The sequence below is a fragment of the Pelophylax lessonae genome (genome assembly GCF_965119305.1).
Source record: "Pelophylax lessonae genome assembly, chromosome: 5".
NCBI classification, from domain to species: Eukaryota; Metazoa; Chordata; class Amphibia; order Anura; family Ranidae; genus Pelophylax; species Pelophylax lessonae.
In genome coordinates, this window is record NC_138772.1 from 356,149,841 (window position 1) to 356,173,385 (window position 23,545).

Sequence of the window (23,545 nt, forward strand, 5' to 3'; positions counted from 1 at the left end):
CCTGGCGTCCAAGCGAGACTTTTAACTCGCAAGGTCAGTCCCTCCACTGGGACTCCGTCGCGGCCGACCCAGCGCGGAGCTCTGGTCTGCACGCGCTCGTAGGCAGAAACCGGGGTGACCACTGGATCTCAACATCCAGCCCGTCGCCCGGCCCCGCATACTTACTTGAATGTGTCGCGGCCGACCAAGCGCAATGCAATGGTCTGCGCGCGCTCGTAGGCCGGCTGGGGTGACCACTAGTGTCGCCCAGTCCGGCATTTTTGCTTGAAGATCTCACAGGAAAAACACTGGAGAAAAAACTACCTAAAAAATATTTCTTCTAAAGAAAAAATCTTGCCAGGACCAAAAAGATCCCAGCAAGGAGCTTAGGTCCTTACTCCTGACTAGACAGAAAAAAACTGATTCCCTGTAGCAGAGAGAGGGAGGATATACCCTCAGGGACTGCCCCTAAGGTGGAGCCAGAACGTTTTGTCTTTCTGCCTAGTCCTACTCCTGCGGAGACAACATAACCCAGCTCTTGAGAATCAAGAAGACTACGTCTGTCAATGAGCGATAGAGAAAAAAGAGTTGTACCCTTTTCTATGTGCGAAAGGCAGCATTCCCTAGAAATATTCCCAGCTTTCTTTTTTGTTGCATCAATGTCCTGATCAAATTTTTTTCTGTAGGATTAAAAGGCACCCTACCCACTACTGATGCTCATAAGGGTCAGAACTGAATGAATGGTAAAGCAGTCAACAGTCACTGTGAGAGGAAGGGGAGGAAGGCTGCCTTGCTTTCTCTTGAAACACTTGTACAAAGTTGACAAGCCTCGTGGACAGTTGTCAACACAACACGAAGACCCAAATGTTCACAGCTCTTTGCTGAGGATACTAGCCTAGCCAGTTTCTCTAAAGAGTAGGGAAAAAAAAAAAAAAAAAGGACCTGGTGAGCAGAATAGTCAAGATTGTGCAGTTACCGGCCCAGTGCAGGTTGTATTTAAACCAATGGTTCACACATTTCTGTTGCTCACTATTAGGATGAAGTTCTTGTGTTTGTTTAGGCTCTTTTGCGACTTTCAACTAAAAAGCTACAAAGAACATTTCATATGCATTTTTAGCCCTATGCCACTGATACAGGTATATGATTGCAAGTTCAACCCGCAAACATCCAGTAGACTAAGTGCCATTGAAAAAAAAATAATAATAATTTTTACCTTTCTGGACATATGTTGACAGTGCTGTTCTGTAGTATGGATTAAGGTCTGGTCTAAGTCAACCATAAGAACAAGTTTCCTATTTCGATGTAATCTCTGCTGGTCTTCACGACCTAGCTGTTCTGCTTGCTAAAAAAATAAAGTATATTAAAAAACACCACAAAAAATATGCTGAAATTTAAAGTGTTAAGCAGCCAAATTATGACCATTACCAAATGTTGGAATCCAATACAAGTGGACCGTTCAGGTGAGATGTGACTCAGGTGCAGGTCGGATTCGCCATCCAGATAGTCAATCAATCACAGGCAAAGTAGTGATCGCACTTCCGGTATAGTTGAAATCAAAGAATGGAGTATTCTTCATCACAGACATCAATATATGACTGCTAAGACATGGGACAGGTAATTGGTTGACGCGTTTCATGACAAATCCAGTCGCTTACTCATTACTATAGGTCGTGAAACGCGTCAACCAATTACCTGTCCCATGTCTTACGTCATATATTGATGTCTGTGATGAAGAATAAAATACTCCATTCTTTGATTTCAACTATACCGGAGTGCGGTCACTACTTTGTCTGTGATTGATTCATTACCAAATGTTGACTGAAAGGGAAACTATAAAGCCTCGTACACACATTTAGATTATCGGACAAATTTTCGTCTGTTTTTTGTTGCATGGTAGTCTCAAATTGAAAGTGAAGAGGTTACTCAACAAACGAAAATTCTCGTACGACAGAATAAAACTTCAGAAGTGTTGTATTGTTTTGTTTGTATTCTTTCATTTCTGAGCACGCGTAGTCTTGCTCTTACAAAATTTTTCAGACAAAAACTGTACTAAAACTAAAATTGGTTATGTTCACGTATGATAAAAATTTTATAGACTGTACATTCAGCTTTTGTTGTAAGAAAATTCATTATCGGCTGTTGAAAACACTGTACTAACGATCCGAAAATCGGCAGATAGTTTGTCAGAAATTTTTTTACTTCCAATTCCCTTATGTGTATGGGCCTTTAGGGTCCTGTTACATGTGCCGACCAATTAGGTCCACCTGTCCGTTTTTCAGGCTGACCCGATCAGTCCCTCTTGTCTCTTCTATTGAGCAGCAGGTGACAACGGACATGTGTCCGATGACATTGGATCATATCCGCTAAAAACAGGCGGATGGGGATCAGTTTCCCATCAGTCCGGTTGATTAGATCGGTTGGCAGCCGAGTGTAAACAGACAAGCTGTCAGTTTACATCCAACCATCCATACAAGAGACCAGGCTGTGTCTGTTCTGCATAAATCGGAGAGGACACGGAACACCCATCCACCTGCTCAGTGAGGATCAGCAGACGGACTTTAATACAGCCTGCCCCGTGAGTAAGGGGCCTAAGGCCCCTTTCACACGGGTCCGTTCCGTCCACTGAATCGTTCTGCTCAGCAGGGGATGGATCCGATGATCCCCGCAGAGCAGGTGGATGACAGCTCCGTCTCCGCTCTGTGTGCGGAGACAGAGCCGTCAGATCCCTGCTGTCCTCTATGGGGGAATCGGATGAGAACGGACCGCCTGTCCGTTCTCATCTGACCTGCTGGACGGATGGAAAATAGGGTCAATATCCGCTGCCCCATAGGGATGCATGGAGGATCCGATCAGGTCCGCCTAAAAAACTGGAAGGCGGATCTGATCAGATCGTTCATGTGAAAGGGGCCTAATGGTTTTTGTTCAATTGATTATTCTAAATTAGTGCATATATGAATCATATTGATGCTATGCTCTCACTTTACAAAAAAAAAAAAAAAAAAATGGATTTTTGTAAGATCTTACCGTAAAATCCTTTTCTCTTAAGCTCATTGACAGACGTAGTGCTCTTGAGAATCAAGAAGACTACGTCTGTCAATGAGCGATAGAGAAAAACAGTTCTCAGCCCTGTGCTGAATGCTTCCTGAGCCTGACACAGATCTGCCCTGTCAACTGATAGCAGGCTATAGCCCATTATAAGCAGAAGGAGTCACAGATAAACAAAAGTAAATGTACTTCTGACCCCCATACTTCTCTTTTAAAAAAAAAAATAAAAATACAACTGACCCAAAAAGATAGCCCCCCTTTACTGCTTTGTAGACTAACATTTTAAACAGTGTCGCAGCTTACCTCTGAGCTGACCATGAGTTCTGGGACACTGTGAACCATGGAAACAGTTGCTGTTGACAACGGCACCTGCTGCTTGCCATTCTTGTTTTGTAACCTAGATAAATAAGAGACTTAGTAGGGGACCAACTATTTCAAATAAAAGTACATGCAAAATGTAAGAAACCCAACAGCTCTAACATGTCAATATAGGGCACACTGAAACAATCAGGGCCTTCTTTTTTCCAGTACATTGGATTCCAAATCAACTATAAAAACATTTCTAACATCCATCAATGTTGCAGAAAGCAATTGGCTTACTACAAAAAACAGTTGCCAAAGTGATATGCTAAAGCCCATCAGGCGATGAGCCTTTGCTTAGTTTATCAATAGAAGTACTTGTGCGTTTTTCTTTTTTTTTTTTTTTTTTTTAAAAACACAGAAATTTATGTACAGTGAACAGAAATCTGGCTGTTTTTTCTGCCTGAAAAGCAGGGAGATAACACCCAGATAGTAAAGTAAAAGAAGAACACATTACACATTGGTGGACACACAGCTAACCCCTTGATGGCCCCTAGATGTTAACTAGTTGTCGCCCGCCCACCGACAAATGACGGCGGAGTGGTGCAGCTCTCGTTCTGGAATGCCGTCATATGATGGCGCACCACAACAGCCTCTCGGGCGCGCAGTGTGGCGATCGTGGCTGCGCCGTGTTGCTAGGACACGGCGCGACCCCGATCTTGGTAAAGAGCCAATGACATGGCTCTTTACCCAAGTGATCGGCTGTGTCCAATCACAGCCAGTCACATGTAAATAAGTGCCGTTGATCGGCTCTCCTCGTCTCACACTGTCAGAGAGTGTGGCGAGAAGAGCCGATCAGCGGCTCCTCCTCAAAGGGAAGCCTAGGAAAGGTAATCAGGGCACTGATCGAAGTAAAAAACAGTGCCCATAAGTCGCCCCAAGCAGTGCCCACAGTGTTGCCAGTCAGTGCCTGCCCATCAGTGCCGCCCCTCAGTTCCACTTATTGGTACCTCCTCATCAATGAAGGAGACAAAATTACTTATTTTCAAACACCCAGAAAACATTTTTTTTTTTTCAAAATTTTCTGTAATTGTTTTTTTGTAAGAAATAAAAAACCCAGTGCAGGAAAATAATGGTGGCAACACAAAATATTGACACTTTGGGCTCAAGGTTTCTGAAGGTGGTTAGGGTTAGCTACTAGATGGTGCTGGCCCCTAAGGCTGTGTTTGGGTTTGTATTTTTGCCTTTTTAAACCACTTGACCTGGAAGTTTTTACCTCCTTCATGACCAGGGCATTTTTTGGTATTCAGAACTGTGCCACTTTAGCTGGCAAATGTGTCATTCCTGTCTTGCAGCATGCCAAAGAATAATGGCTTACTGCAAGACTATAGGAGGAAAGGCTATGGGAGGTTATTATGAAGGTGTTTCCTTCAGATGTGAAAAAATTACCTGTTCATATTAATCAACATATTTAACTTGGCAGCACTGAATTCTAATTGTGATCTATTCAAACCTGCCTAGCAGCAGAACAGCTAGCTTTCAGAACAGGCTGTTAATAAAAGGTGTTTCCTATTTGATTTTGAATAATCCTGTAATCTGCTTGACTTGGGAGGTTTGGACTCTTCTTGTAGTGTGACTAGACGGGACTGAGTGATAATTAGGATGTATTCCATCCCCCCCACCATCAGAGCTGTGAAGGAAGTTAAATCATTTGCAGTCTCAAAGACTACAGAGGAGTGTGTTTTAGGCTAGAGATGCAACAGGAAGTGGCTATGGAAGAGACTAATGCCCCATACACACGTGCAGATTATCTGCAGACTTTTGTCTGCAGACTTACCTTTTCTATGTAGTGCAAGGGCCTGCCGGATTGCATACAAATTGAAAGTGTTTAGGTTTGACCTCATATTATATGGTTTTGGCAAGTCTGCAGATAATCTGCACGTGTGTATGGGGCATAAGTCTACATCAGACTATACAGACTGACACATGGTACAAAGCCACAACTAAACCTAGAATATCAGAGGATCTGCAGACAACAGAGCAACATGGTACAGAGGTATGATCTATGCTGGGACTGATCATTCCATTCAGTTCTAGTGAAAAAGTTTGGAGTTCAGCTTTAGCGGCACCAGAGCCACCAGACACTAATACAGAGGAAAAACCAGTATATTAACCACTTAATGCAAACTGGCGTAGACCTACGTCGGCTCACTTTAACCACCGCCCACCGCAGATATACTACGGCAGGCAGCCACTGCTAGGCAAAATGAGGTAGGGGTACGTCACTCGCTCAGCCGCCTGTGGGGGGCGAGCGCCGCCGGCAGCACGCTCCCGCCCCTGCTCGTTCCCTGGGGAGCTAGCACGAGTGACCGGCGGCTCAGATGGCCGCTGGTCACTCACGATCTCATGCTGCAGAGGGAGAAAGACAGATAGCTGATGTAAACACAGCCGTCTTTCATTCTCCCTTAGATCATCACAGAGGCTATGTAATCCTGCTATATAGGATCGCATGTCTCTGTGATGATCTAACAAGCCACGCCCCGACAGTTAGAATCACGCCCCTAGGGTCACACTTAACCACTTAATCACCAAAAAAGTTAACCCCCCTTCCCTGCCAGTGTCATTTTGACAGTAACCGTGCATATTTATAGCACCGATTACTGTAGTAATGTCACTGGTACTCCCAAAAGTGTCAAAAATGTCAGTCGGGGGTCCGATCTGTCCGCCACAATGTTGAAGTCCCGCCAAAAAGAAAAAAAAAAAAAAAAAACGCAGATCGCCATTACTAGTAAAAAAAAAGAAAAAAAAAAAAAGGACATAAATCTTTCCCGTAGTTAGTAAACGCAACAACTTTTGCGCAAACCAATCAAAATACGCTTATTGCCATTTTTTTTACCAAAAATACGCAACAAAAAACTTATTGGCCTAAAATGTTAAAAAAAAATTAGATTTTTCTTCTTTTTTTTTTTTGAGAATTTCATACAAAAAAAAAATGTGAAATAGTTATTTTTTCAAAATTGTCGCTCTTTTTTTTTTTTTCCCCCGCTATAAACAAAAACGCACAGGTGATCAAATACCACCAAAAGAAAGCTCTGTTTGTGGGAAAAAAAGGAGGACGTCAATTTCGTTTGAGTACAGCATTGCACGAATCGCAAAATAGGGCCTGGTCTTTAAGCAGCCATTTTATTGAATGAAACTGTTTTGTTGTGATTAGCTGGGACTGCCAAAGCTAATCACATGGTACAGATGGGCTGTGATTGGTCCTGTCTGTACCATGTGATAAAATTGACCAATCACATCTAGCAACACAATTGTACACAATGAATGGCATGAAAGGAATTGGCAATCGGTCATGGCAGAAACATGGTACCGAGAGTGAGCCGGTAATACTGATCAGTCACCGGCTGCGACAGACACATAGGGTCTCTTTCTGACAGGACGCCATATGAAATCCAGTCAGGATGGGGAAGCCACTGTCAGCTGTCATTCTGCTATAGGCCAGGGCGGGAAGGTCGTAAAGCGGAGTTCCGGCCTCAACAAATTTTTTTTGATAAAAATACCCCCGGGACAGTCAGGGCTAGTGCATTTAAGCAACAGTAGCCTCTGAACTGTCCCCTGTTTCACTTACCTTTTAGAAGAAATACTTACCTTGAAAAATGTCTTGTCCAGCAGTGCCATCTCAGGTGTGGGCAGCTGAAGCATCCTCTTCGGTGACGTCCGAGTCCCAGAATGTCCTGCACCGACTCTGCTCGTCACTTCTGGTGCAGGCGTGTCATCCCTGCACAGCTTCTGGGCATGCTCAGAAGCTGTTCAGCAGGGAATAACGCGCCTGCACCGGAAGTGACGAGCAGGGCCGGTGCAGGCGCATTGACTCCTGGGAGCGATGACGCTCAGCTCCCAGGAGTCACTGCAAGAAGGAAGTAACGGCGCGGCCGCAGAGGGAGGAAGAGGAAGGAAGGCAAGTACATTTTTTTAAAAAACAAGGTAAGTGAATCAAAAAAAAAAAAATTGTCATTATCCAATTCTTTTTCAGGTAATGTACAGCAAGCGGATGGGGCAAAGTTAATTTTGAGGCTGGAACTCCGCTTTAAGCTATAGGAGAGCAATATTTAGTGATGATTTTGGTACTCCAGTGTAAGACTAGGTGGGTTATACATTTTGAGTATGTACTTTTAAGTTATATTCAAGATATTTTGTCCCCTCAAAAATCTATCTAATGGCTGGTCTTTTATAGGATTTCCAGTACTTGTACAAAAACAGAATTTTTGTAAAATCTTACCGTAAAATTCCTTTCTCTGAGTCCTCTGACAGTCGCTGCCCATTCACATGCACAACCCAATCCAATTGCTGAGCAGCCTACTGGTGCATTCCTCGCCCATCGAGCAAACCTGACAGAAACTTTGTGCCTTAGCGAAAGGTTCAAGGCAGAAAAAACAGGGAAATCATCCCCCTCCCAGTAAAGCCCCATCACTCACCCAAAGGAAGAATGCAGAAAGGCTCCTAAATAGAATTCCACAACCTTGTGGCCTGTGGGAAGCATGCTGTGACACTAAGGGCCACAAACCATGAGTAATTACCGCAGAAAATAATCAATAACATTTAACCGATCGTAATCAACTTTCTGCTTTCATTTGATAAATGAACTGGGGAGATTACAAGGATCTGAGTTATTCAGCCTGTTACCCATTCAGCAGTTGATTTAAGACCGGTGGTGAAAAATATTGTAGAATTTGTACAATTTTTTTTTTTTTTTTTTGGAACAAAAAGGACCTGATTGAGGAACATCCTTCATAGATATAAGGAAAAAAAACAGCCGTTTAGCCACTCTGGTGCCCAATACCTGGCTCATTGCTATAATCATGAATGCAGAGCGGAATGGGGGGTTTAACTGTCACTGCTATGACCCCCAATGCAAGGGGAAAGGGGAGAATGCAAGGAGAGAATGATTGGTTAACTAACTGCTATGACCACCGATGCATGGGGTATGGGTGTTAAAATCCACTGCCTCGTTCCACCAATGTGGAAGGGGTCAATTAGTACTGACACCAACACTGTGGTTTATTATTGCACCCACAAACACTGCTGGAGTTATTGTATTCCCACTTCTTCAGTGTGGGATATGATATGGTTAGAAAAAAAAAAAAGGGGGGGGGGGGGGAGAAAACTGCAACGGGACTAAAATTTTTGGGCATTGCGGTGCATTCTAGCTTATACATTTTGAATGAGCTGCCCGACTTGACACAGTGCACCTCAATGCACAAAAATGTACTGCTATTGTGCGGTCCTCTGGAAGGGTCAGGGGCCGCGCTTGAGGCCTAACAGTTCTCAAGTCAACTACTGCTGAAGTAGATTGTGCTGGCTCCTAATGTTGTTTTATTTTATGCACTTATGCACCTAGGACTCTCCTCCTGCAGATGGCATTATAACCCATAGCCTAATAGATATTTGTGTCCATCAAAAACATTTTGCAAATAGTCTTAAAAGTCATCAGGAAATGTACACTTACCAGTACACTCCCATGTGATGGCAATGGTACCAGATGAATGATTGATCAGAGTTTAAGCACTATTTTCGGTGGGCAGGTGGCTGATGATGGAAATACCCGACTTTCAAAATGTACTAGTACTAAAGTTGAGCAGGCGATGGTAGGTACAGTATCTCACAAAAGGGAGTACACCCCTCACATTTTTGTAAATATTTTATCTTTTCATGTGACAACACTGAAGAAATTATACTTCGCTACAATGTAAAGTGGAGTGTACAGCTTGTATAACAGTGTAAATTTGCTGTCCCCTCAAAATAACTCACACAGCCATTATTGTCTAAACCGCTGGCAACAAAAGAGTACACCCCCAAGTGAATGTACAAATTGGGCCTGATTAGCCATTTTCACTCCCCGATGTCATGTGACTTGTTAGTGCTACAAGGTCTCAGGTGTGAATGGGGAGCAGATGTGTTAAATTTGGGGATATCACTCTCACTCTCACTCTCTCATAATGGTCACTGGAGGTTCAACATGGCACCTCAAGGCAAAGAACTCTGAGGATCTGAAAAAATCATTTTTGCTATACATAAAGATGGCCTAGGCTATAAGAAGATTGCCAAGACCCCGAAACTGAGCTGCAGCACAGTGGCCAAGACCATACAGCAGTTTAACAGGACAGGTTCCACCCAGAACAGGCCTCCCAATGGTTGACCAAAGAAGTTGAGTGCACGTGCTAGACGTATGAGTGCTGGCAGCATTGCTGCAGAGGTTGAAGTGGTGGTGGGGGGTCAGCATGTCAGTGCTCAGACCATACGCCGCACACTGCATCAAATTGGTCTGCATGGCTGTCGTCCCAAAAGGAAGCCTATTCCAAAGATGATGCACAAGCAAGCCCGCAAACAGTTTGCTGAAGACAAGCAGACTAAGGACATAGATTACTGGAGCCATGTCCTGTGGTCTGATAAGACCAAGATAAACTTATTTGGTTCAGATGGTGTCAAGCTTGTGTGGCAGCAACCAGGTAAAGAATACAAAGGCAAGTGTGTCTTGCTTACAGTCAAGCTTGATGGTGGGAGTGTCATGGTCTGGGGCTGCATGAGTGCTGCCGGCACTGGGGAGCTACAGTTCACTGAGGAAACCATGAATGCCAACATGTACTGTGAAGTACTGAAGCAGAGCATGATCCCCTCCCCTTGGAGAATGGGCCGCAGGGCAATATTACAACATGAGAACAACCCCAAAACACACTTTCAAGACGACCACTGTCTTGCTAAAGAAGCTGAGGGTAAAGGTGATGCACTGGCCTCCAAAGCTAAACCCTATTGAGCATCTGTGGGGCATCCTCAAACGGAAGGTGGAGAAGCGCAAGGTCTACAACATCCACCAGCTCAGTTATGTCATCATGGAGGAGTTGGAAGAGGATTCTAGTGGCAACCTGATAAGCTCTGATGAACTCCATGCCCAAGAGGGTTAACGCAGAGCTGTAAAATAATGGTGGCCACACAAAATATTTACACTTTGGCCCCAATTTGGACATTGTCACTTGTGGGTATACTCACTTTTCTTACCAGCGGTTTAGACATTAATGGCTGTGTGTTGAGTTATTTTGAGGGGACAGCAAATTTACACTGTTATACAAGCTGTACAATCACAACTTTACATTGTAGCAAAGTAATTTCTTCAGTGTTGTCACATGAAAAGATATAATAAAATATTTACAAAAATGTGAAGGGTGTACTTAATTTTGTGAGATACTGTAATACAAGGAAGGGTATGTGCTTATCACAGATGCATTACATAATTACATAGTTACATAGTTAGTGAGGCTGAAAAAAGACACAAGTCCATCCAGTTCAACCTATGATGTGTGTGTGTGTTTGCTTTTAACCGTACATTGTATACCCCTGTATGTTGTGGTCTTTAAGGTGTCCATCCAATAGTTTTTTGAAACTATCAATGCTCCCCGCTGATACGACTGCTTGCGGAAGAGAATTCCACATCCTTACCGCTCTTACAGTGAAGAACCCCTTACGCACTTTAAGGTTAAACCGCCTTTCCTCAAGTTTTAGTGAGTGGCCACGTGTCTTATTGTATCTCCTTTCTCTGAATAGTTTGTTCCTTATGCTCGGGTCGCCAGTACAGTATTTGTACATTGATATCATATCCCCCCTCAATCATCTCTTCTCCAGAGAGAATAGGTTCAGTGCTTGTAGTCTTTCCTCATAGCTGATGTCCTCCATTCCCCTAATTATTTTTGTTGCCCTTCTCTGGACTTTCTCCAGTTCCAGCACATCCTTCCTGAGGAAGGGTGCCCAGAACTGGACAGCATACTCCAGATGTGGCCGGACCAGAGTCTTGTAGAGTGGAAGAATAATCTCTTTATTTCTGGAGTGAATCCCCTTTTTTATACAACCCAGTATTCTGTTGGCTTTGCTTGCAGCGGCTTGGCATTGCATGCCACTTCCAAGCCTGTTGTCTACCAGAACCCCCAGGTCCCTTTCCATCCTAGACTCACCCAGAGGTTCCCCCCCTAGTGAGTAGCTTGCTTTCTGGTTTCTGGCCCCCAAGTGCATTACTTTACATTTTTCTACATTAAATCTCATCTGCCATGTAGTTGCCCACCCCGTTATTTTGTTCAGGTCTGCTTGCAAGATTTCCACATCCTGCATAGAAGATATTGGCATGCCTAATTTAGTATCATCTGCAAATACTGAGATTGTACTAGATATCCCCTCCTCTAGATCATTTATGAATAAATTAAACAGGATTGGTCCCAGGACAGAACCCTGGGGGACCCCACTTTCCACACCCGCCCAATCAGAGTACTCCCCATTAATCACCACCCTCTGGACTCTCCCCTGGAGCCAGTTCTCTATCCAGGTACTCACCTTATGGTCCATACCTATCTTCCTTAGTTTGTACAGTAAGCGTTTGTGGGGAACGGTGTCAAAGGCCTTTGCAAAGTCCAGATACACCACATCCACAGGCTTACCTTTATCTAAGTGGCAGCTCACTTCATCGTAGAAGGTTAATAGATTGGTTTGGCATGAACGATTTTTCATGAATCCATGCTGATTACTACTTATAATACCGTTTTCATTACTAAAGTCTTGTATGTGGTCCCTTATCATCCCCTCCAAAATTTTGCAGACTACTGATGTTAGGCTGACCGGCCTATAGTTACCCGGGATATATCTCGGCCCCTTTTTAAATATTGGTACCACGTTGGCTTTTTTCCAATCAGCTGGCACCATACCTGTCTGTAAACTATCCTTAAAGATCAAGAATAATGGTCTGGCAATCACCTGGCTGAGCTCATTAAGAACCCTTGGGTGCAAGCCATCCGGTCCCGGAGATTTATGTTAAGTTTCTCTAGTTTAGCTCTAAGTCTATCCTCTGTTAGCCATGGCGGCACTTCCTGAGGTGTATTATTTAGTTCGGCCTTACAAGCGGGGTTCGTGTAGCCCCCCGATTCCTTTGTGAAGACTGAAGAAAAGAAATTATTTAACACTTCCGCCTTTTCTCTGTCCTCAGCGGCCATTTTTCCTTTATCATCTTTTATGGGGCCAATGTGTTCTGGCCTCGCTTTCTTACTGTTTATATACTTAAAGAACTTCTTGGGGTTCTTTTTACTCTCCTCCGCTATACGTCTCTCGTGTTCTATTTTAGCCGGCCTGATTTCATCTTTACATTTCTTATTACACTCTTTGTAGTGCTTAAATGCTGCCAATGACCCCTCAGTCTAGTATTTTTTGAAGGCCTTTTCTTTAGCTCTAATATACATTTTTATGTTGGAGTTTAGCCACCCAGGGTTTAGTTTTGCTCTTTTAAATTTATTTCCCTGTGGAATGCACTGGTCAATCCCCTTGTTAAGTATGCTCTTGAAGCACTCCCATTTTTCCTCCGTGTTCTTTGTTCCCAGGGTTCTATCCCAATTGATATTTTCTAGCAGCGAGCGCAGTTTAGGGAAATTGGCTCTTTTGAAATTCAGTGTCCTTATATTACCCTTGTGTTTCCTATTACTGTAATTAATACTGAAACCAATTGACCTATGGTCACTGTTCCCTAAGTTGTCCCGTATTTCTATATCCGTGAGCAGGTCTGTATTGTTGGTAATCAGTAGGTCAAGTACCGCATTGTTTCTTGTCGGTGCATTCACCATCTGACCCATGAAATTGTCCTGCAAAACATTTAGGAACTGCCGAGCCTTGGCTGAATGCGCGGTTCCTTCTGCCCAGTCTATATCAGGATAATTAAATTCCCCATTATAATGACATTTCCCATCCTTGCTGCCAATCCTATCTGTAACATGAGGTCCACCTCACCCTCCTCCCTCTGGTTTGGGGGCCTATAGCATACGCCCAATATTACCTTCCCCACCGTGCCTTTCCTTTGAAGCTCTACCCATAGGGATTCTGCCTCGTCCATAGCTCCATTATTAATATCATCCCTCATATTTACCTGTATACTGTTCTTAATATACAAACATACCCCTCCCCCTTTTTTACCCTCTCTATCTCTGCGATAAAGGGAATACCCCTTAATGGTCGCCATCCAGTCATGAGAGCTGTCAAACCAAGTCTCAGTTATCCCCACAAAATCTAAGTCCTCCTCAAACATCAGCAGCTCCAGCTCTCCCATCTTGTTGGCCAGGCTTCTGGCATTGGTATATAAGCCTCGTAATTTTGATGGTTTTAGGCTTCTCTCATGATTTTTCCCCGTACCCACCCTGGGTATAGGAGCTCCGAACACCCTACCGCTAATGCCCCCATTTCTGCCCTCTGAAACTTGCTTTCCACTGGCTAATTCTACATCTGTACCCCCCCCCCCCCCCCATTCCCTAGTTTAAAAGCCCCTCTAACTTTTTGGCCATCCTCGCACCCAGTACGGCTGCACCCACCCCATTCAGGTGCAATCCGTCCCTACCAAAGAGCCGGTGACCGACTGAGAAGTCGGCCCAGTTCTCCAGGAACCCGAAACCCTCCTTACTACACCAGCTCCTCAGCCACTCGTTAACTTCCCTAATCTCCCGCTGCCTCTCTGGTGTGGCTCGAGGTACAGGTAGTATTTCGGAAAATACTACTTTGGAGGTCCTAGTCCTCAACTTGGCGCCTAAGTCCCTGAAATCGTTTAGGACTCTCCGTCTTCCTCTGCCTATGTCATTGGTACCCACGTGTACCATGACAGCTGGGTCTTCCCCAGCCCCACCCAATAATCTGTTCACCCGATCCGCGATGTGCCGAACCCGAGCGCCCGGCAAACAACAGACTGTTCGGCGCACACGGTCTTTGTCACAGATTACACTATCTGTCCTTCTAATAATTGAGTCCCCTACCACCAACACCTGTCTTTCCTTTCCCTTTCTCCCGGCCTCACTGGAGGAGTTCTTCCCCTGGCAGCTAGGGGTGTCGCTCTGCTCCAGCAATGCTGGTCCCTGACTGGTTTCCCCAACATCACACAACGGGGCGTATCCATTGGGGTGCTCCAGCCCAGGATCAGCCTCCTTGACTTGTCCCCTTCTACCCCTCTGCTCTGCTCTGATGCCTGCACCTCCGATACTCCGCCCACCTCTGTGCAGGCCCCTGTCTGCACCTGATTGGTACAATCCTGGCTCTCCTCCGGTATGGACATTCGTCTCAGTTTTGCCAGCTGCTTCCCTAGATTCAGGACCTGAGCTTCCAGGGAAGCAACGTGCTCACATTTTGCGCATTTGTATTCGCCCTCGATCGCATGACCGAGGAACGCATACATATCACAAGATGTACACCGAGTCGCATCTCCACACCCGCCGGGCATTGTACCTACTATCTAATCTAATGGGGATTCAGCGATTTAAGTCTATCCTATGTGGCTATTTCCTGGCTTCCTAACGCTACCTTCTCACCCTCTGGTATTCCGCTCCACTCACTTGACACCGGTCAGTCACCCAACACTCACAATCTCACAGCCCGGTCAGACGCACAACGCTGAGTCGCACAGCCCGGTCAGACGCACAACACTGAGTCGCACAGCCCGGTCAGACGCACAACACTCAGTCGCACCGCCCGGTCAGACGCACAACACTCAGTCGCACCGCCCGGTCAGACGCACAACACTCAGTCGCACCGCCCGGTCAGACGCACAACACTCAGTCGCACAGCCCGGTCATATCGGTTGAATGTTTACAGCCACGCAAAATGGCAAAATTAGCTGGGTACTAACGTAATAGACAGATAAAATGAACTGAATTAAAGCTTGCCAGCAATTAGAGAACAGGGTTTTAAAAAAAAATGAAATAATGAAAATAATCAAACAAGTCTGAACACAGGAAAAAGAAGAGTTTACTTACTGTGTCAAGTCCTGACCACATTCTGCACACAGGCCTTTCATCACCACAGGATGGTTACAGCCCGATAATCTCACCAAGACACCCCTACAACATAAAAATAATACCTAAATTGAAGCAGAGAAACAACTTGGCAAACTGTTTAATTTCACTTTAAAAAAAAAAAAAAAGAAAAAAAAAAATCTACCTTAAACAGGTTATACTTCCCTGTGCAGACCCACTGCAAACGGAGCAGGTAAGCCCAGATTGCTCCTGACCCCTCCCTCCTGTGGAGTGCCCCCAGAACAACCATTCACACAGAGCCATGACTCAGCCCTGCACCCGCTCTTTCCTCATTATCAGCGACGGACAGCAGTGGCAACCAATGGCGCCCGCTGCTCTTTCAGCCTTGGCTATTGTGCACATCGCTGGATTGATAGATTTTTTTTACCTTCATGCATAGGATGCAAACCAGTGCTAAAGAGGACCAGAGATACATGAGACAAAGTTACAGGCAATCATAAATTCCTCAGTTGGCTATAGTAAGTTGGCACTGTGACTGAAGGAAGCTTGCGCATGTTATACAATCGTAAAAGAAAAAAAAAATGCCACGAGTGCTGACTGGGGACCCGAGAAGAGGAGGATCGGGGCTGCTCTGCGCAAAGCATAACATGTTTATTATTTAAATTTATTTTTAAAAAACAAAAAGGAGGTATAATATCACTTAGAGATGTAAATTTCCTGAATTTTTAAGCCATGGGCAAAATGGGATTTTTAACTTACCCTAAAAACCATTTCTCTGATGTTCATTGGCAGACACAGATACTGAGATTCTTAACCATTGGGTTATACTTCCCCATACAGGAGTAGGACAGTAGGCAGAAAAAAAGTCTGGCTACACTCCCTGTTATAGGCACTCAGTTTAGTGTCAGGAGAATTACAACTCCACAGAGGGGTGGGTGCGGTGTCTGTCAATGAATATCAGAGAAATGGATTTTACGGTAAGTCACAAATCCCATTTTCTCTTTCATTCATTGACTGACAAAACTCCAGGTATTCTTAACCATTGGGACGTCCCAAAGCAGGGGTAGGAACAGCGAAAAAGAAGTTCCCAAGGCTAAATTATAGTCAACCAGGTAAACCGGAGCTCAACTAAACCAACTGGAGCCCACCTGAAAAAAACAATACGCCCTCAAAAACAGCAGCCTGCAAAACCTTGCGGCCAAAAGAAAAAAGTAAAAGTGTGCACCAATTACCAGGTGCCTGCCTTTCAAACCTGCGTCACTGACACCTGATGACGGAAAGCTTAGGGAGGCAATAAGCACCCTAGTAGAGTGAGCCTTGACAAATAAAGGAGGAACTTGACCCCTGATGGAATAGGACTGAATCCCCATCTGTGATCCATCTGGAAATGGTCGCAGAGGAAGCGGACAACCCTTTACGAGGTCCAGTCGTGAGCACAAATAGAGAGTCAGACTTCCCGAGAGACTCCGTAGCTGCCAAGTACACCTTAATTGCCCGGACCACATCCAAGACATGCAACGCAATCTAATTCACATGTGTAGACCTGAGACACAGGGAAGGCAACAATGTCTTCATTCAAATGAAAAACAGCGACAACCTTTGGAAGGAACGATGGACAGGGGCAAAGGACCACCTTATCTCTGTGAATCACCAGGTAAGGTGAATGACAGGATAACACTGCCAGTTCCGACACTGTGCGTGCAGAGGTAATAGCCACCAAAAACGCCACCTTCTGGGACAACGTAAGCAGGGGAATCTCCTGAAGATTCTCAAAGGGAGGCTCCTGGACAACCGAAAGCACCAAATTGTGATCCCAAGGCTGCAACGGAGCCCGCACTGGAGGAACCAATGTTGGACACCCTGAAGAAAGGTACGCACCAGGGAGTGTGTGGCCAAAGGTCATTGTCAGAAGACCGCCAAAGCAGACACCAGGCCCTTGATGGTACTCAAGGTTAATTTCTGTTCAACCCCCTGTTGAAGGTCAAGATCCGAGCCACAGAGAAGAAGCGAAGAAGAATTCCAAGAGACTCACACCACGCAATGTACGTCTTCCACGTACGATGGTAGATCTTCCTAGCTTTCAACAGGGTAGGAATCACCGACTCAGATAAACCCCTTATCCTTCAGCACCTTGCGTTCAACAGTCAAGACGTCAAAGCCACGACTGTAAAGCAAGATGGAAGATCAGTCCTTGGGACAGCAGATCCTCTCGAGAGGAAGCTTCCAAGGAATGTCAGAGACCAGCTGCGCCAGATCGGCGTACCAAGCCCAGCGAAGCCAAACCTGAGCCACTAAGATGACTGGAATCTCTTCTGCCTTTATCCTGCAGAGTCTTGACAGAAGCTTGAGAGGAAAGGCGGCATAAATCAGACGATACTGACGCCCACTGGGCCACCAGCGCATCTGTGGCGTTCACCAGAGGATCCCTTGACTGAGCCACAAACCTCTGCATCTTTCTTTTGAGCCGAGACACCAACACATCCACCTCGGTGGTGCCCCACCAGACACAGTTGATTAAACACCCCAGGATGAAAGGACCACTCCCCGTGGTCCAACACCCCGGCTGACTGAGGTAATCCGCCTGCCAATTTTCCACCAAGAAAGTGTAAGGCGGAGAGGGCTGAAACAAACCATTCTGTCCACCTTAGAATGCCAGCTACCTCCAGAGCCACCAGGACACTTCTTGTGCCCTCTTGCTGATTGACATAAGCCTTGGCCGTGTGGCATTGTCAGATTGGATGGGTACTGGACAACCCTGAAGACGATCCATCCAATGGTCCAGACACAGTCTGATCGCTCGGAGTTCCAAGACATTGATCAGTAGTCTGGATTCTTCCAGCATCCAGATCCCCTGAGCAGAAAGCTTGCCAAGGAGGCCTCCCCAGCCAGACAGGCTGGCATCTGTGGTGACCACTGTCCAATACAAGGGGAGGAAGGATTTGCCCAGCCGAAACGCCAGAGAACGAAGCCACCATATCAAGGTCACCTTTGTTTCCCAACTCAGCCAGATCAGGTTGTTCAATTGGTCAGAATCTCCCTTTGCAGGGACCTCATATGGAACTGTGCAAACAGAACCGCCTCAAAAAATGTAGACACCATCAGGCCCAGCCCCCGCATTCAAGTCCGGAGGGGTGACCATCTGCTGGACAGCAGGAGACAAATTGCAGCCTGCAATTTCTGGAGTTTGTTCAGAGGAAGGAGCACTCTCTCTGGCAGAGTCCAGAGTCAGGCCCAGTTATCCCAGCTTTGTGGACAGAACCAGAGCAGAAAATTAAGAATCCAGCCAAACTCTAGTAGAGATCGCATTGTGATCTCCAGGTTTTCCACCAGAGCAGAAGGAGACTTCGCTTGCAGAAGATCGTGCAAGTAGCCCAGTACCACAAACCCCCCATTGGCGCAACAAGGCTAGCACCGGGGCTAACACTTTTGTGAAGATCCAAGAAGCAAAAGGTGAGACCAAAGGGTAAACGCCACAAACTGATAATGCTCTTCTCCCACAGCAAAGCAGAGAAAATGCTGGTGACTGGCACATATTGAAATGTGAAAGTAGGCATCCTAGATGTCGATGGAAGCGAGGATGCCACCATCGTTCCAATGGACCCCATTCTGAACTTCTGCACCCGCACAAAGCAGTTTTAACCTTGAGGTCCAGGATTGGACGCACTTTGCCTTCCTTCCTAGGAACTGTAAATCGGTTTGTGTAAAACCCTTAAATACTTTCCAGAGTCGGAAGCAGAATAATCACAGTTTGAAGTAACAGGTCTTGAAAACAAACAGACCCTGCAGGCGGTCCGGGGACAGGCAAAAGTTGGAAGGAAAGAAGCTTGCTGGGGGATAAGAGCGAAACTTGATCTTGATCTTGTAGCCAGACCGAAAGACTTCATGGACCCACTTGTCTTGCACCAGGGCCCTTGGCTGGCCAGACCAGGTTCGTTTGGATCTGCCAGAGGCGGCCCTGAAAGGCTTCGAGCCCTTGTCACACATCGAACCTGAGGGACGAAAAAACGCATGAGCCGAGAAGGAAGGCCCACATCTACGACAAGGTTCCTTGCCCTTAGCAGCCTGCGGAAGGAAAGTACTCTTCCCCCGTGAGACCTTTAATGATGTCAACCAGGGTAGCTGCAAACAGGCGATCTCTATGAAAAGGACGATCAGTGAAGGCCTTTTTAGAAGTCTGGTCCGCAGAACAGCACTTGAGCCAAAAGATACGCCGAAGGACCACTGCCAAAATAGAGAGCCCAGCAACCAGGGGAGCCGCACCCAAAGAAGCATCACAGAAAAACTGCAGCCCTTGGACCAGCTGGTCCACCAGCTCAGCAAAGGCAGGGGGGAGCTGTTCTCCCTCCAGGTCACGGCGTAAGATTAGCCCACTTTGTTAGAGTTTGCGACACCGGAGCAATGGTTACTACCATCCTCATTGCCGAACCAGCCAGAGTGTATATATTGCGGACCACAGCCGCCGCCTTTCTGTCAGCTGGATTCTTAAAGGCCGGGGACTCTTCAACCGGAATCATGGTTGCCTTGTTTAATCTGGAAAACCTAAGGGTTCACCACCGGAGGAACAGTCCACTTCTTAAAAAAGAGGGACTCCTCATGGGGGTAAAGCCTAGTAAAGCACTTCGGTACCCCATGGGGATGTTTCGGTTGTCCCCACTCTTTAGCGACAATTCTGTCAAAATAGACAGGGAAAGGAAACACCTTTGCCGCTCTGGATGGCTTGTGAGTGTCAAAGGGAACCTGCACCTTCGTCGCAGGTGCAGCCTCCATCTTCAGGGTCTCACGCAAGGTTGCAGATCAGACCCGGCAGGGTGACCCACGTCCGCAGCGATCAAATCAGATTCAGGATTTGATGAGACAGATGAGGTAGGGGGCGCTTTTTGTCAGCCAGTCACCCGAAAACCACCTCCACCCGGGACACAAAGGAATCCAGGACCGCCATCAGTGCATTGATAGATGGTCAGGACCCAGAGGGCCCGTAGCCTCAGAGAGGGGATCAGGTGGGAAGAGGTTCTCCAAGACTCCATGAATCACAAGGGGAACTCCACAAAAAGTGTAAAACACTGCAATGGGACAACTCTCACCGCGCTGGCAGCAGCACCCAATCGCCAGGCACAAGCGATTCTAAGCAGAGAGGGAGAGGACCCCACCAGACACACCACCCAGCAGAAACAGGCACCTGCAGTCATCAGGATAATCTGCACTACACGCGCAGCTATCAGGAAGTGTAAAGATCCAGGAGTCAACACCAGGGGATGAGGAGGGGCTCTCACCACCCACAGGGCTTCACTGACATGACCGCTGCTGTTTTCAATGGCAAACCACAGCAAAATGGTCGCTGGACTACACAAACATGGCCGTCGTGTCTAGAAACACAGGCTACAACAAAATAACGGCCCCATACGGCAACACATGGCTTACAGGGACGCAGGAAGGAGCCCAGGCCTCAAGGACAGATCCAGGTAGGACGGGGGGCCCTGGCAGGAGCCCTACCAGATACACCCCCCCCCAGGCAATCGTCTGGTCTCCGGCGACTCACCCCCTCCGGCCCCCATCACCAGCTAGCGCCCTGCCCCTACCCCAGGAGGTGAACCAGACCACCCAAACATCCCCAGCATATGTGGAGGTCTGGTAGGATGGGGGACACTGGAAAAGGGGGGTGCCCGACGGAAAGGTGGGGCACCCGGGGGGTCCGACTATCCCAAGGAGAGGCCCATGTCCACTCCAAAACTCTCAAGGGGGAAGAGGGGTGGACAGCTACTCATCATACCAGGAACCAAGCAGGCACCACTCCATACAGAATCCCTCTCTATCGAAATGGGGGGCTGTCAGCCAGAAGGAAAGCTGCGACTCGGGCCGAGACCCAGTCGTATGCAGCCTCACGAGGAGTTTCCAGTCCCTGTCCAGTGAGGCTACTTCATGGCCAACCTAGCATGGAGCTGAGGTCTACGCATGCTCGCAGGCAAGACTGGGGTGACCACTGGATGTAGATTATCCAGCCCGACACCCAATCTGGCAGTTGATTGCAGATCTCACAGGAAAAATCCAGGAGAAAAGTAAAGAAAAAAATCTGCCAGGACCAAAGATCACAGCAAGGAACTAAGTCCGTACTCCTGACTAGGCAGAAAAAAAAACTGAGTGCCTATAGCAGAGAGAGGGAGTATCACCCTTGGGACTGCCCATGGGTGTAGCCAGACTTTTTTCTGCCTAGTATCCTATGCCTGTAGGAGGCAGTATAACCCAATGGTTAATAATATCAGGAGCCGTGTCAATCAATGAACGAAAGAGAAAATGGGATTTTTGACTTACCGTAAAATCCATTTCTCTGAGGTTCATTGACAGACACAGCACCCACCCCTCTGTGGAGTTATAATTCTCCTGACACAGCTTGTAACAAAACGGAGTGACTATAGCAGGGAGAGGGAGTTTACCCCATGGGTGTAGCCAGAAGTTTTTTAATGCGTAGTGTTCCAATCCTGTAGGGGGCACCATAACCCGAATGGTTAAGAATATCAGGAGCCGTGTCCGTCACTGAATGAAAGAAAAAAAAAAATGGGTTTCCTCTCATTTTTTCTATAAAAAAAATTAAAATTTTCTGAAAAATGTAAAATAAAATCACCCCTCTTTCCCCCTTTACATCAACAGTGCCTTCTTCCCTGCCCTACCTTACATCAGGCACAGCAGCTGACATCAAAAGTGCGGCAAAGGGAGGGACGGAGGGCGGGACCTGCGCCAATTAACTGATGGTTTGCTAGAATACAGGGAGGTTCTACCTATCAATTAACTGGGCCAGCCCCCACCCTCCATGCATCGCTGTGCTGCTCTTCAGATGTCAGCTCTGTAAAGACAACAGAGCTATCAGGCAGCAGCGGCGAAGAGAAAAAAAAAAGCAAAACCTAAATTGCGCGACAGTGGCAGGGCCGGACGGAACACTGACTTAGTCCGGACTTAGCCCGCAGTCCCCCATTTAGTGATGCCTGATCTACTGTATCCAATCACCAAACTGTAGGAGGTTTAAAATGAAGCCCACAAGCAAACCAAGCTGGAGTCTTTCCCCTGCAGTACACCCTAGTGTCAGAAATGCATACTTCCCTTGTTTCAGAACTGCATTGAGAAGTACAGAATTACTTGAATTGTGTTCCAGGATTTGCTTGTCTTCAGCTGGAGAACTTGCAATAATTTAAGACTTTACATAAAGTCTGAAATCTTTCTCTCAGGTCTTCGTGTTATATAAAATTTGTATACCATGTCATAGATCTATTTTCTTATTGAAAAAACATATTTCTGGGGGGGCTCTTCCCCCCCCTCACTCAGAGAAAAAAAAAAAAGTCGATCACTGGCTGCTGTCAGAGGGACATCGGTCCTGAAGAGAAAGAGTCACTGCTGCCTCCTGTGTTCCCACCAGTGCCACCTACCAGTGCCGGTCAGTGCACATCAACGCCGCCTTATAAGCGCACATCAATGAAGGTAAAAAATTACCTGTTTGCAAAGTTTTATAACAATTTATAAAAACTTTTTTTTTTTTTTAGTTTTCTGCCTTTTTTCAGCAAGAAATAAAAACCCCAGAGGTTAATAAATACCACCAAAAGAAAGCTCTATTTGTTTGAAAAAAAAAATGATAAAAACTTAATTTGGGTACAGTGTTGCATGTCCGTGCAATTGTCATTCAAAGTGTGACAGTGCTGCAAGCTGAAAATTGGCCTGGGCAGGAAGGGGGTTTAGGTGCCCAGTAGGCAAGTGGCTAGGCTATGAAAAAGCCTCACATGTGGTATCCCCATACTCACGAAAAGTAGCTAAATCTGTTTTGTGGTGTAATACGAAGTATGAATATAACGTGTGTTAGAAATATATTGATTGAAAGCTTTGCGTTAAAAAAATTTAAATAAAATACATTTTCTTTTTGTGGGTGTTTCCACAGTTCTAGTGCTCTAGCACCTCAAAAAAAATGTGATAGGTGGTCAGGAAATTAGATGCGTAATTTAAGCAACTTGAACGCGCAAAGGTTCCTTTTTGATTTTGGGTCCTTCTATGGATTTATTCAGTGAAAAAGTCTCACGTGGTATTCCTACCATAGCATAGCATAGAATGTGTTTGGGGTGTACTTAAAGTATGCTTATGCTGGTTGTGAGAAATAACTTGTTTAAATAATTTTTTCACAAAATTTGTAATTTTTACTTCATTTTCCAAAAAATTATGCCAAAAAAATTACAACTTCAAATCCCTAACCATAACAATTACTAAATACCTTAGACTGTCTACCTTTTAAAAGCGCCTGCACACCCCTGTTAAAATGTCAGGTAACCGTGATGTAAAAAAATGAGCAAAGATGTTAACCACTTTACCACTAGAGCATTTTGCTGTCTTACGTCTGGGCCACTTTTTGCGATTTGGCGCTGTGTGACTTTAACTGA

At 45.9% G+C, this 23,545-nt stretch overlaps 1 protein-coding gene across 1 annotated transcript in view; it reads right to left on the reverse strand.

Moving 5' to 3' along the window:
- CTDP1 (CTD phosphatase subunit 1) overlaps positions 1-23,545 on the reverse strand; it is a 289,118-nt gene that overhangs the window by 243,958 nt on the left and 21,615 nt on the right. The window contains exons 2-4 of the mRNA XM_082258480.1: positions 15,138-15,221; positions 3,328-3,421; positions 1,193-1,321 (exon numbers count right to left, since the gene is read on the reverse strand). Of these exons, the coding sequence (XP_082114606.1) occupies positions 1,193-1,321; positions 3,328-3,421; positions 15,138-15,221 (307 nt within the window). The remainder of the gene's footprint in view (positions 1-1,192; positions 1,322-3,327; positions 3,422-15,137; positions 15,222-23,545) is intronic.